This window comes from Pieris brassicae, chromosome 10 (genome assembly GCF_905147105.1).
Source record: "Pieris brassicae chromosome 10, ilPieBrab1.1, whole genome shotgun sequence".
Classification (NCBI taxonomy): domain Eukaryota; kingdom Metazoa; phylum Arthropoda; class Insecta; order Lepidoptera; family Pieridae; genus Pieris; species Pieris brassicae.
The window spans coordinates 195,297-210,449 of NC_059674.1; the positions used below are offsets into that span (position 1 = coordinate 195,297).

General features: G+C 35.6%; 1 protein-coding gene across 1 annotated transcript; it reads right to left on the bottom strand.

Moving 5' to 3' along the window:
- Nucleotides 1-8,325: 8,325 nt before the first annotated feature.
- On the bottom strand, nt 8,326-11,854 carry LOC123715747 (splicing factor YJU2). The gene is made up of 5 exons (XM_045671000.1): nt 11,697-11,854; nt 11,402-11,614; nt 10,999-11,173; nt 10,522-10,699; nt 8,326-8,789 (listed from the first exon to the last, which is right to left on the bottom strand). Exons 1-5 carry the CDS (start codon nt 11,718-11,720, stop codon nt 8,480-8,482), a joined length of 900 nt encoding a protein of 299 aa, XP_045526956.1. The 5' UTR covers nt 11,721-11,854; the 3' UTR covers nt 8,326-8,479.
- Between the last annotated feature and the right edge of the window lie 3,299 nt (nt 11,855-15,153).

Consider the following 15,153-nt stretch of genomic DNA (forward strand, 5'->3'; position numbering starts at 1 on the left):
ATTGGCGCTTCCGTCAACCTGCTATCCCAGGGGATTTTCAAACCCAAAACCGGTCGTCATAGTTGATTTATTGATAACACAACCATTAATATTTGTTTGCATATAATATTTAGTTTATCACCTCGACGGCCGGATATGAACCGTCTCGCCGCCAATCCGACTGTTATCGGTAGGGATTCAATAAACTAATCTATATATGTATGTATAAACTATATGAGCGGCGGTTAAATTTTGCAAGCAATCTTCGGTTCGTTAAACTCCCGACAGCCCGCATTCGTTCATCACGAGATGACTTAATTGATGATATAAATAAGTAAAATGGGCGATGTCGTAATGAAGGTCACGTGGCAAGAATTCGCCACAATTGCCTCGTCGACTAGAATTAAGGGTGATGCTGGGCGAAATGGGGTCCTACACGATGTGTTTATTACGTTGCGATCACGAAAACCATTGAATTAGTTTTTATTTGCTTGCTTATTGTAATGGATATGCCCGTATGTGTATTGGGTGACACGCACGCTCGCCCTTTTCAACATAAATATATATGTATTGCACAAAAGTCAGTGTTATATTTAGAAGTCCACAAATATACCTCGATTATATTTGCAGTTGCCTTTCCTTGAAGGACCGAATTTAAAATAGATAATTCAGATCGTGGGAATAGACGCAGATAACATGTTTAAGACGTTTGAACTTTCGCGGTTTGTATATTGATAAACCTGTTGCCTAATATCGCTTATGACGTGTTCTTTTTTGATAAAAACCATATATTATCTCTGGTTATGATTGTTTTTGAATTCAAAATTTAATGATTGGGTAATACATATATTAAGTGCACTTTTGTCATAACAAAAGTGCACTTATGGAGGGAAATTAAATTAGAAAGCATTTACGGCCAAAGAAAACGAATAAGTAGGCTTGTTAAAATTAAAATAGGTATTGTTAAATCTTTAAGTGAAATATTGTTAACTTCTGCATATTTTCCATATTTCTTGGGTACTCATAAAGACAGGGCCAAATCTCTTACCCTCCCCTAAATCCGGACCTGCATAAAGAAGAAGGAAAAGGAAGGAATAAATAAATATATATATATATACACACATAAAACTATAATTATAATAATGCCTCGTCAGTCTAATATTTAATATGTTTGTTGTTTGTGCTAGTCAAAAATTAAAATACACCTTTGCTATTTCAATGGATTGCTTCGAAAATGAACGTTTCTGCGAACGTAGTCTCTCCTCTTCATCATGAACATCCGACACAAGAGGTAGGGAGTAGAAAGTGCACTTCCTTCTGTATCTGCGCAAATATAACTTTGGGATCAACTGCGCTATAGTAGTTAGTAGTATAGTATAGTAGTATATAGTAGTTGATCCCAAAGTTCCCAAACTTTCTGGTTCTGGTTTCAATGTCACATTATTTACAAATTTCAAACAAAAATTTTGCATTCTATTTTTGGAATGTTTGCCTATTGCTTTGCACCGAGTATCATTACCATTATTGTACTGTTCTATTGATAGCTACAATGAAGTCTCCAGAGTTGAAGCCAAGAAAAGAACTGGCCGGCCATGCTCCGGAAGAAAACCAGCAGTAATCAAAGCTATCAAGCCGCGGATTGCAAGAAATCCTTTCCGAAAACAGAAGTGGCTTTGCAGTTGGGTGTCAAGATCTTGGTCTACGAACATACAAAAACAGAATGAGTGGGCACTTAATTAATGCTCGTGTAAAAGCAATAAAGCTTAAGAGATAGCGGCTGTTGTCAAAGCCGTACGCGAAAACCCGATCGATATTGAAGAGAAGTACAATAAACAGAATGATAGAGTTAGAGAGACTCTAGGAGTTCTGAAGAAACTGGAAATAAAGTTCCGAGGGTGCAACATGAACATCATCCATCATCAGTAATGGTCTGGTTGGGAGTGTCCTATTTCGGGCCAAATGAGGTTCATTTTTGCGAAAATGGGGTCAAAACGAGTGCAAAAGTGTACGAAAAGACGGTTTTGGGTCGGCTTGTCAAAGACCTGCCCAGCACGGTATTTGCGGGACATCACTTCGTGTTCCAGCAGGAGCCTGGTTTTAGCGTCAAAACAACTTAATTACACATGAGGATTGGCCTTCTTCTAGTCCGCACCTTAATCCTATGGACTATAAAATTTGGCAGGGAAGGTCTGTGATAAACCCCATAAAATCTTTTAAAAAAGCAATCACTGAAATCGACATGAATATGCGATAAACGACAGGCCGCGGGGCCGAAAGGAGGTTTTTATTATTATTTCCATTTAGAACTTTCTAACCGACTACGTATTTTCTGCTGCATGGCTAGGCCACGGAATAATACTCAAAGACAGGTAACGTTATTAACGTATCAATGGATATCTTATGTGCATCAGTAATTCCCATGGTGTTGCATTTCCCATGGACTTATCACTAACATAGGTCAGTGATTTTCGATAAGCATTCTTATTGAATATCTCAGCAGAATCAACATTCACACCGAAGATTGACACAGCTATCTTAGATATGAGAAACATCACAATAGTTATCAGGTGAAAGTCCTGCCTGTTTGCCCCCAGCTATACAAAAATTAAAAAAAAAAACTGAAAGACTTTTTTATCACAGACTTGGACAGATTTCTGCATGTAAAAAACTATATTGCTTTATTTTCTCCATATCCACTTACACCTTATATAATTACAATAATACATCTTATCATTAGAGAATTGGCATTAGGAAAGCTCATTTTTTACTATTAGTTTATTTACTGAAGAAATTCAACAGGTTTATGTGACGATAAACTGATTACTGATTTTTCTGTTCACCGTAGCATCGACTAATAATATTATACTTAACGGAATACTAGATAAAATTAGCAACGAAGAATTAAAAATCCAAATATAAAATAATAAGAATAAGAAGCTAGAATAAATGATACAAAAGAATCGCAATGGAAGAAGTTTAGTTATTTTTCTCTAAATACGTTAGAAATCACAATATACTACGCATCAAAAATGGGTCGCTCACCGACGAAGAGTCGATAGTGATAAGGGAACAATTAATATAGGAACAGTGTGGTTAGACTCAGGTTAGACAAATACTTCGCCTTTAACATTACAACCACAGCTAGTTCACAATACGCAAAAAAACAAACTATATTCATTTACATAACCTTATAAATCAAATTTACAAGTTTGACATAATTTAGCGTTATATCAAACTAAGTTAATTAAACAGTAAGTATATACTTGGCAATCGGCACCGTCAAAGAATTATACAATAAATAAACCGTACCAATTGATTACAGTGACGTGACGAACGCCACATTATTAAGTTCTCTAGTAACATAGTGAATTTGCAACAAGTCAAATTGTTTTGTCTATGCAATAACACCTACCGACATCTGCAACATAAAATCCATAAATTACGCAGACTCCTACTCGGTATGACAATCATAAAACTTGAACTGATTCAACCCGTGCCAACCCGTGGCAATGATCGTGAAACTTTTCAATTAAATGTCAGCATTGTTAGCTTAGTGGTTAAGCAGTACTTTCGTAACATAAAGGCCCATACGGAGCATGTCAAGCATGCCATTGAGAAATTACGGGACCTCATACAATTCCAATTAAATGTATGAAGGTGACGAAAATTCAAAAGACATTTTGTCTACTTATGGCTTACTTAAAAGGATTGTTAGGAGCAGTCTGTTGTTGTTAGCTCTTAAATATGTCTCAGGAAGGCAACTTGATAAATATAAAGTGCAATGCTTATTTTTCTTCACGGCAGAGCTAAGCCCGCCAACAGCGCGAACTGTGTTACCAAGGTTAACAGCGAAATCACCTATTGTTAAATGCCTCCTGAAATAAATAAGCTTCTTAATGCGATAATTATATGAAATATGTATGGAAATAACATAGGGAAAGTCTTTGTCGCGGAGTACTAGTAAAAACATAGGCAACGTCTAAGGGCGAGATCATTAATATTAAGAAAAGTTTGACGTTTTCAAATTCCACACAAAAGGAATTTGTTGTCGATAAATATTAGCGGGGGGTGGGATGAGGACGTGAATCTGTAATCAATACTAGTTAAGTCGACAACTAGGTACACTGATTTATGATATTCCCGGCTTTGTCTGCCTTTTATGATATCATGATAATTATTTGAATAGTGGTATGTTTTTCAAAATTGAATTTTAACTTATGAATCAAGTTTACTACTAATATACAAATCACGAACTTCCTCAACACAAATACTGTTCTGTGCACCAGGATGTGACATATGTGTGACAGGTTGAGGAATGCTAAGAAAAGTTTAGGCGGTTGTTAGATTTATATAGTGTAAGCACTTCATATATTCAAAATATATGCTGTAATAAATAATAAATGACTATTTGAATAATAACTAAATTGGGATTCATTACGTATAAGAAAATACATTCTAATCATCGAAAAAAAAACTTTTGAGGGTTTTATTTTTATTAGTTGTAGAGGGTTTTGTGTTTTATGTTGCATGGATTAAAACTATATAAATTTACTACACAGTTCTTTGAGCAATTTAATACATAACTTAAACTTATTTACATTTTAAAACAATTATACGAGTAGTCATTCCTAAAATTGACGTTGAAAGGTAGCGCTCAAGTATAAATGAAATCGAAATCACATCGAGACATGTGAGTTGAGTGACATACATAATTGTTTAAAATATCATAAAACACGATATAACATATATCGTGTGTTTGTGTGTATCGTGTGTTATACACGGGTTTGTGATATTATCAGCCCTAAGATTGTATTAAAAACAATTTGTATTTACATGATAAAAGATTCCTTTAAGCCTCGAAGCCTATTGTCATTGTTTAATAACTGTTATCTTTTAAAAATAATCCTAAATAGGACACTTATAAAGTTAAAAGTATTTAGAATAAACACAGCCTTATCGAGTGCGTCTTAAACAAATATTATGGTGTCAAACAGGTGTTGGTGATTTACTTTCACAGCAACACATGACGTACATTACGTTATTGACAGTATAAACCACCCTGAAGGACAATCGAGCGTGGGAGCATCGCGGGGGTACCCACTAATGGATGTTCAAAATCAACTTATTACTTTTGTATTATTGTTGCTTTTTGTCCGCCATTGCATAATAGACGCACGCAGTCCAACGCAATTCTTTGCAGCAATTGAAATCGTCCTTTCTCACAATACACAATCGCTGAGACACTGTATACCTAATAGATGCTATCTATCTATATGAAGGTTGTTTATCGGTGAATTCCTCGTACGCTACACTAAATCCATTGTCCTGCATCCGAATCACTATAAAGAATTTATTGTTTTACGACTAGAATTTAAATATTGTTTATAGTGTAGGTGCATAGATAAGGAGGATGGGTGGCAGCTAGGTTGCTCAAGGAGGAATGCAACTTCGCCAACTCACACGCCCAGAATGAGTCGGATCTTTTTTTAAGGCGCTATTCCTGGAAGTGTTCGTGGATCGGTCGGAGGCTGGCGCTCGCCGGCCGTTGTGCCGCGGCTAGTTTTGATCTTATTGTTAATGGGACGCCAAGTTTTTTCGAAGGCTTCGGAAAAAAGGTTTCATGGTAACCCAGCGGAAACGTTACGGGTCCATGTGAAGTAAACTGTATATGTATACGTTTTACGAAGGTGTTATTTTTAATCGCAGGTCGTCCATTGTTGTTCAGGAATGTAGATGGCCCGTCATAACCCTAATGGGCGAGATGAGAGGATTCCTGCATTTCTATATATCTCTCGTGAATTAAGCACAACGAATAAAAAGCCATTACGTAATAAATTGTGCGACAAGATCTTAAACTTTGCGATTTATTTAATTCTCTAAGACGAAATTCTTTATCTGTTTGAATTTTGTGAAATATTAAAAGTTTATTCAAACTTAAACGAATATTCTTAGAACGATTCCTTTGTCTTGACGCTCGAATGGTCGCTTTTACTTGTAGCATTAACATTTATAAAAACGTTTAAAATTAACTGGTAAGTATATTCAGAACATAAAACTTTATACCCTCTAAAGTTTGCTATTAGAGATGCCTACAAAATATCGAATCATTCTCATCATTTTCCACTTTCAAAGGAATGACAGAAAATAATCTCCAACATATGAATGACACGGGTTTACGAGGATGCCGGATCCCTCAAACAAGAGGATTAATATCTGTGTGTGCGTGTGCCTCAAGGAATTTGAAGGTCCAATTACTAGCGGCCGCCTTTCATTAACAACTTTATTTATAGAGGCATGAATACATTGCGGCTTTTTAATCAATCATGTGGGATAAAACCGGCATCCGGCCTTATCACCGCTAAACCAGAGTAAAATATTGCTTGAAATACAAAACATACTTTTACGTCACGCGCTCACATTAACCGATTGTTTCATAACAGTAACGTACGCAGTTAACTCTTTATCAATCTAACTCGCAAGTAGGGCAGTTACATGTTTGTTGTAGAGAAACAACTTTTACGAGCCATAGCAATTTCATGTTTCGAGAATTTCCAATCAGCTAAAAGAGAGCTATCCCGTTTCCATGGTCCCATCGGTAAATGGTTCATTACCCAGGCTCGAGTGGCCAAAGCGACCGAAGGCCGCCCGCACTTCCAAAAAACATCCCGAGTCGTAACATAATATTTCCCAAGCAGCCGTTTATTTATTAGACGAACCACGGCCCGGCGCCGCGACAACTCTGCTTCTGAGAAACGAACACCGATGTGTCGACTCAAAGCCGTTACATTTAAAAAAAGCAATATTTAAGTTGATGAAAAAATCGGGAACCCACTCGTACTTATCTCCGAACCGTGAGCTTTTTGTTTAAATCCCGATTTGCAGGAATCCGCAGGTAACGCCTCACTAAACTCGGCAACAATTTGTTAAGCATGTTAAGCATTTGGGTGTGGTTTCGGACATAGCAATTGGGAACATTTAGAGCCGCTTGCCAAATTTTTTTTTAACTAAGTTTCTGTAAATAGAAATTGTTAATAATAAAGCTAGGCTCCTTCACAGCCTGCTACAAGTATGAGTCAAAATAATTGTGCCTATTATATTAATTTAAATTTAATAAGGAATGTTGTTAATCGTTTATGCATTGGAGGATCGTGTGACGAATTCATATATGTACTTATAATAATTACATTACAAATTAACTTTAATAACCCCACATAAATGGTAACTTAAAGAGAAGGAGAACGGGATACAGTTCGATTATTGATTAAACAAAATGTACACAGACTTTTCTTCATTAATCAAAAACGATATGAGAAGATCTCTTAACTCGTATCCTTCTTGTTTCGTATTTTGGAGTATTCAATAACTAAAACGCATATATCATAAATAACAAAATATACCTAGTGCGGTCTGGTCTACCTTAACTTTTAATAAACATTTCATATAATCGGCACATAATCCTAAGATTAGTTAGCAATAATCTTTACTTGACAACATGACAAAGGAAAACCCGCAGCACAATAGATTGGGAGCTGACTCCGTAAGCCGCTTACAATCCCCTAATTTGCTGTTCGTTTTTAGATCTACTTTCATTAATTTCAGGTAAACCTTAATCGAAACTGTCTTCCTACCTCAATTGGTAACGCCCTTTTCTTAATTATCATTATAAGAATTGTGTTCCTGAAAATGTATCAGTGAAGATTACAGTTGTCATTTTCCAAAGGAATTAATTGATAGGGGTTTAATTAACAAACCATTACTTAGCTGCTACCTTAATAGATGAACATTGTTATACGTACATGTTATAATTGAGACCGTCAAGAATATTATCAATGCAAGATAAAAAGGTTTCAATAGTGGTTCGATATATTGTCCAATGCAATTTCTTTCTAAGCTTCATAAATTACATTATTTACATAAACTAACCTACGTTAACATGATAAACTACCTATTAATGGTTACGAAACTACTACTGCTTTTAGGCTACGTCTTACTGACTTACTCCATAGTATTTATTACGTTGCTTATGAGAACGTGAAATGCACAGCATTGTTTCTAGGTGTCGCGTCGATAAGAATATAGAACGAAACGGTGGTACCTACCTTTAGTTTTATTGTGGTTATTAAAACGGAATGACGTCTGGTCTGTTGAGTACGTTGACATGCGTTAGACCAATCACAAACGTAAAGTGCCATCGTTCCGTTTTACATTCACGCGCTCTATTTTTGCTGGGAACCGAATAAATAAATACCAGAATGTAAAATTTAACGCACACAAATAAAACATTTTTTTTATAACAACAAAGGTTTTTTAATGTTATCGGCATTCAGAAATGAATCAAAGAACATGCTTTATAAATTATTTATTGTACTAATCAAATGCTTTCGTACAGGGTCTCAAAGACGGTCCGCTTTCTTCAGCTGTGTTCATAAGGCGAACGCACGACCTCACGATTGAGAGTCATTAGATGTTCATTGTTATTTTAATTGTTCGTAAAATGTGACTATGTATCGCTATCACTCCCAGAGTAATCAGCCAACAGGGAGAGACCGGAAGGTTTACTCTCTGGCACCTTTTCACTGCTCGAAGCTGTGGAGTTCGCTTCACTCGCATCTGCCTTTTTACTTCTCACGAGATTTGCTAAGGGATTTTTCTTTGTAATAACTCCGATACTCCTGTTCCAAGATTCTGTTTTTCCTTGAGGCTTTGGCGGCGGATCTTCTATCTTTATATGTTTTGCTGCTGGTTCTTCCACATCTTCAATTATTTCTTCTGCAACTACTTTCGGTTTTGTGTTGGTGAATTTGACGGATCTGTAACATAAACGTATTAGGTTGGGGGAAAAGTCTTTTCGCATTATATAGTATGTATGAAAAAAATTTGCGATGTTTATGTACCTACTGCAGTATCTGTGAGAGTAGCACAAATTTGGTTTAAGAGACGAGACAGAGACGCATGTCACTCTGGTCCCCCTATTATAAAATGCATGCCATTTTTGAAAAAGTGGAGCAAAATCGACATATCAGTAGTGACGACGTAGCTGAAGAACTGGGAATTGACCACAAAACAGTTTTGGCGCATTTGAAAAAAACTGAAACCGAACCATTTTTGAAAAGCTGATAACTGGTGATGAAAAGTGGATCATGTACGACAAGAACGCGAAAGAGGTCGTGGTCAATGACCGGTCAGGCTTCACAGAGTGTGGTGTAACCCGGGTCGAGTCGTAACAAGGTGATGCTGTGTGTGTGGTGGGATTGGAAGGGCATTATTAATTATGAGCTGTTACCACCAGACAGGACCATCGATTCTGAACTCTACTGCAAACAACTGATGAGATTAAAGCAAGAAGTTGAGAGAAAGTGGCGGAATTAATCAACAGAACGGGTGTGGTTTTTCATCATGATAACGCTAGACCTCACACAATTTAGCCACTCAGCTAAAATTAAGAGAGCTTGGTTGGGACATGTTAATGCATCCGCCGTATAGTCCTGACCTTGCACCTTCAGATTTCCACCTCATCGCGAGAGGACTGCCAAAACCAATTGTCGCCGTAGTTTGATCACAAGCCCCAAAATTTCTATAGCAATGGGATCATGTCCCTACCTACGAGATGGGAAAAAGTTATGAAACAAAATGGTACCTACATACTTTAGTTAGAGGTCAATAAACTATATTCAAAAATGTTGTTAATTTTCTTAAAAAATGCGAAAAAACTTTTGCCCCAACCGATTATTTTGCGTGAGTTCTTGGTACCGACCAGATACCAACTGTGGCTTTAAGGAGAGCGTCTTTGAAGAGAGGAATAGGGGTTGGATTTAGAAATACATCGCCTGAATTTGATAATACTGGACTTTGATTGGAACCCCTGGGGCTGTCCAAAAACCTATTATAATCTTTTGTTTGGTTAGATTTTTTTTTAATAACTCATTCCGATGCGTGAAAGTGGTTGGGGGTGACAACCTTACCCCACCCCCTCTCACTCGCAACCGGGAGTGCAAATGGGAGCCAATGGGTAGGACGAAAAAAAAGAACGCATCCCAAGCGAGGTTGATCGCTTGATTCATAGATCTGATGAATCCAAGTGCGGGTGAACAGAGACTTGGTAGTTCTCAGGATGCGAAGGACCAAGAGGTTGTTTTATTTACAATATTATTTAATTCTATAGTATACTCAAAGTATGATAAAGCTCATTCGAGCCTTGACGATTGGGGTTTGATTTCACAAGAATTGTCATATATTTGCATTGAACTAATATTATTTCACTCTTGGGGTATTTTAATCTGACTTAATGAACCTAGGAATAAGTTGGGGAGAAAAAACAGTAAATGAAGTAGATGTGGCCATGCTAGATAAGTATACGCAGAATTTGATGGCAATCTTTTAGAGCTTTGTGAAATTCTGTATCATTTGTTTCTACATGTTAGAAATCATTCTAGGTGCCAAGTGCCACACCTTTTTCATAACTTCATTCTTTCAATACTTTCTTTCTTCTGAATCGAATTGTTATAACTAAAATGTGTATGTAAACTTTAAATTTATATTTACCTTATAAATTCATTGTCTTCTTGTTCCTCTCTAGCTTTCCTCTGTTCAGTTGTCTCTGGCTGATATTGTTTCAACATTCCTTCATAATCAACAGTCCTCTGTCTCCGATTTAACTCCTTCAACTCTTCTAGGCTTTCCAACAACTCGATTTCTTGTCTCGATTGCTCCGTTCTGTATTCTGCAAAGCCAATTATATAATGAGCAAAATGCATCGATGATTTTTTTATTTATAAACATATAAATAAAAACAAATTGTAAGTTGGAAATCTGAATATACAGTTCACTCTAAAACAAAACTCTGTTATGTGGTTACAAAACTAGAAGTAAACTAATGAGGCTAATGTGGTATTACAACAGAGAATAGGCAAAGGATATAGGATAACAGGTAGTATTGTTTTACCCCTTTTAGGAGAAGTTATTGATAATATCATGAAGTGTATAATTCAATAGACTTAAGTATTAGCGTAAAAAGATTACCTAAAAGTTTCATGGGATTATTAGCTTCCTCCTCCTTCTGTTCTTCTTCCTCTCGCTTAGCTTGCTCCTCTGCTAATTTCAAAGCCATGAAATTTCTAGTAGCACCAGCCTCTATTTCATAATCTGTGTTTTTAGGGTCAGTTTTAAATGAAATCTCTTGAAGACACCTTGTGCACTGGAAAACCATAACAATACTTAATATAAATCTTTGTTACTTATTCAAAATTTGACTTCTTAATAACATGAATAATATGATAGGTATATTTTATGCAAATACTTCACATTAAAAAATAACTTTATTAATGAATGTATACACAAATGTATATAATTCAAATTTGAATACTCCTCAGTAATTTTAGCCAACAAGACTTGTATCTGTTAAAATTGGAAATTATCAACTTACTTTAATATAAAACCTATATATCCGTATACCCAAATAATCTTCATTTTCTACATCCTCCTTACGAGCGTTGAATTTTTTTCCTTTATAAATGTACTCCCCACAAGTGGCACATCGCATGTTAAAAGGGGCCATAAGACGGACTGTATATTGGCGATTTTTTGCCAATTTCATGCGGGGAATCTTCGACGGATCAAAATCAGGAGGATAGTATTTCTGAAAAAAGCAAAGCAAAGCAAATATAAGAATGGACATTATTCAATATTTACACACTATCAAACTATAGTCCCATACTTACATTCAACACTTTTCTTTCCGACATGTTTTATTTGTGTTTTATATTATCAGTTTAAAATTATACTTTCAACAAATAATTCACACGTAAGTTCTCATACGACTATCACTTGGTCAAGAACACCAACACTTCTTGTCTTGAAGTTTGAAGTTTGAACACATACTACATAGCTCAAACATTTTTGATTCTATCATTCTTGGTACACCGACACTGTAGTGTTGCCAACTCTATGGATGGTAGAATGCTTCAAAAATACGGTAGATAAAAATGTATATATGAAATTCGGTTGAATTACCTTATTTATTTTATAGTATGTTAAGAGTCAAAGTTGAAAAATAACATAATATATTTTTCGTTTTGATGTCGTTAACACAGCCAAAAACTCTTTCACTGTTACTAAAATAGAAATACATATGAATTAGCTTACTTTGAATTTATTTAGAAACTTACCCGGTGCCAAAATACGCCAGGAGGTTGACATACTGACATTTCCCTGACATAAGAAATTTCTCTCAAAAGATCAAGTTTACCAATTTCTGTCATAATATTGTCAATAAAAGAGTAACGTTACGAATGCCAACACAATGTCTATTAAAAAAGTTTTTACACATCTTTCTCAGAATTATCTTCCTTCATTTTCAATAGAATCTAATTCTTTCTGATCAATTTGTGTCATTGGATATAGATTTTCAATAGGAGCAGAGTCAACATAATCTCTGTGTAAACCATTAGTAACAGTTTTTAGGGTGTTTTACTTTAGGTTGTTTGGTCCTTATTTGGTTAAAATAAAACTTCCTAATAATTCGTTGAGAAGAGGTGAAGATGGAATGTGGAATGTGTTTAATTTTTAAAAACTGTAGATTTATATACAAAACTTATCCTACCTGGCCACTAGTGGTAACATGTGGTACCAAGATGCGAAGGGTGCGTAGACAATAAAATTGAGGCGCGGCAAAAAGTTCATGACGTTTCATGACGACACGTACTAATCACCTACAAGTTCTTTATAAAAAGCTGTCATTTTCTCATGTAGTTTCGTAATTAAATAAGATTCGCTTTGCAAACAGCTATTTAATGTTGCAAATTTTGGCAACATCTAGGCTAAAATATAATAATAATCCTTCAGGCATTAATGAATATCGTGCCAGTGATTTTTACAGCCATTTGCTATCGAAATAATGACGTAATATATCCCATTGTTCTAGAATCCTTTGCACTACTGCATTTAAAGACAGCCATCTAGTCTAGGCTGATCTAATAATTTTGTGCACATCTACCTCATCAAAGTACTGAAACTCCTTTAATTCACTTTGTATCTAACTACTAGATTCGTATTCACTAAGTGGTTCATGACATTATGAGAAAATTTATGTTCAGCTACAAAAGCAGATTATTTTTTTCTGAAGTCTTTAACAATTGCTTTTCATTAGGCGGCAGGGATGTAAAAGAACTTATTGACTGTTGGTTTTTTGGAGGTTGAAGCACTACATCTCTTTTAACTGCTACGTGTTTAGTTCCTTATTTTTGGCGTTTTATTACATTTATTAACTCTTTATGTCACTGAAATATGTGTTGCAAACTTTGCACATCGCCTTCGATAAGTCCTTACTATCTTTTCGTAGCCAATTACTGTATTCTTTATTTAGCAACCATTCTACCCGAAACTTCTGCTTATAACGTTTTCTTTTAGCTGGTACTCCTATAAATATTTTTTTCGATCAGTAGCGCTATCGCTATCACTCTACATGTTTAAAAAAATAATCAAATCTAAGAACACAACACAAACAACTAAGAGATACGCATGCGTTTTAGATTAGGAAACAAAAAACCTAGGTAAATTAAAAAGTTCCAAGAATTCATCGAAACTCAAATACATATAGCTCTTACAATATTTTGCGTGATATCTTCCAGCTGGAATCACGCTATTGGGGAATTGACTGATGCATAAAACAGTGTTATCTGTGGAATAAATCGAAAATACACTTACTTAATGAAAATAATCATTTAAACACGCTAAAATTATTGTATTTAAAAGATAATAATCGTGTATATCTAAAATATTTTTAAAAAAATCAACCGTCAATTCAATGGGAATATATTGTATTTTGTTACCGTCATTATAATCCTACGGTACGTGGTAGATCTTTGCTTATAACGGTGTTTTTACAGTAATTATGGTGCAGTTGGCAACACTATGATGTCTGACACGGTTGACATTTGTTTGACAAATGAGAGCTAATAGTTGACAAGTCATCACCAACGAGTAATGAGCATATATAATTATATAGCGGAAAAAAAGGCGGGAAGTGTTGAAATAGGCGGGCGCCAAACTTTTGAAAATTAAATTAAATTTGATATCGCAGGATCAGTTAAGTTGTAAAGTGTATATATTATTGTTTATTTATTTTCTTAGTTTGTTTTCTTCCCCTGGTAAGTAATTGAATTGTATTATATGTAAATAGGAATATTCTTTAGTCGTCCATGTTGGAGCCTGAAGACCCTGGAGGGACATCCCTCCAGGTGTCTCATGTAGTCACAATCGTTGCATCGAGAATGGAAACGGAAGGTTCAATTTTAGATACGGACTGTTCGGATAGCACGAAATCGATTAAAATAAAGATAATTTCAGGTAGAAACCAAAAGAAGAGAAGGAATCATAGACATACGAGTCCATCAGAATCCCAACTTTCCCCGAATAATTTAAAGGATAATATTATTTCTAAAGTGCTTGATGATAAAATCAATGTAATACACCATATTGAGGCTGCTCAATCTGCTTCAAGTAACCCTCGCGCTGCTAGGTCGCTTTACCAGGCGTCAGACCCTGCGCCTTATGTTGTCCATATTCAAAAAATATTACAACCAAATCAAACTGGGTCTATTCACCCAGTACAATTTGGATTTTTCCTGAAAAAAAGTTTTTTAAAAGGCATAGTAGAGGGAAGCATCAAAAAAATTGGAAGGAACATGTTGTCTTTGCAATTTGATTCATTTCAGGATGCTAACACATTTTTAAATCACAAATCTCTAGAAATTAATAAATATAAAGCATTTATTCCGGCCTTCACTATCACTCGCATGGGAATAGTGAGAGGTGTTCCATGTGACTGGGACGAGAAAGACATTATGGAAAATATTGAGCTTCCGCAGAACTGTGGAAGTATTTTGAAAGTTCGGAGACTAAACAGAAAGGTATATGAAGGCGAGACGCCCAAGTTCATTCCAACTGAGACCGTAGTTTTAACCTTTGATGGAAAGGTGTTACCTCCCAGGGTCTTTATATGTTTCAACTCCCTATCTGTAGATCTTTATATTTACCCCACACTGCAATGCTTTAATTGCTGCCGTTTTGGTCACACAAAAATGCAATGCAGAGGCACTCCAAGGTGTTACAAATGTGCTAACAACCACCCAAGTATAAGCTGTAAGACTGAAAGAGATGATGCTGTGTGTATCTTAT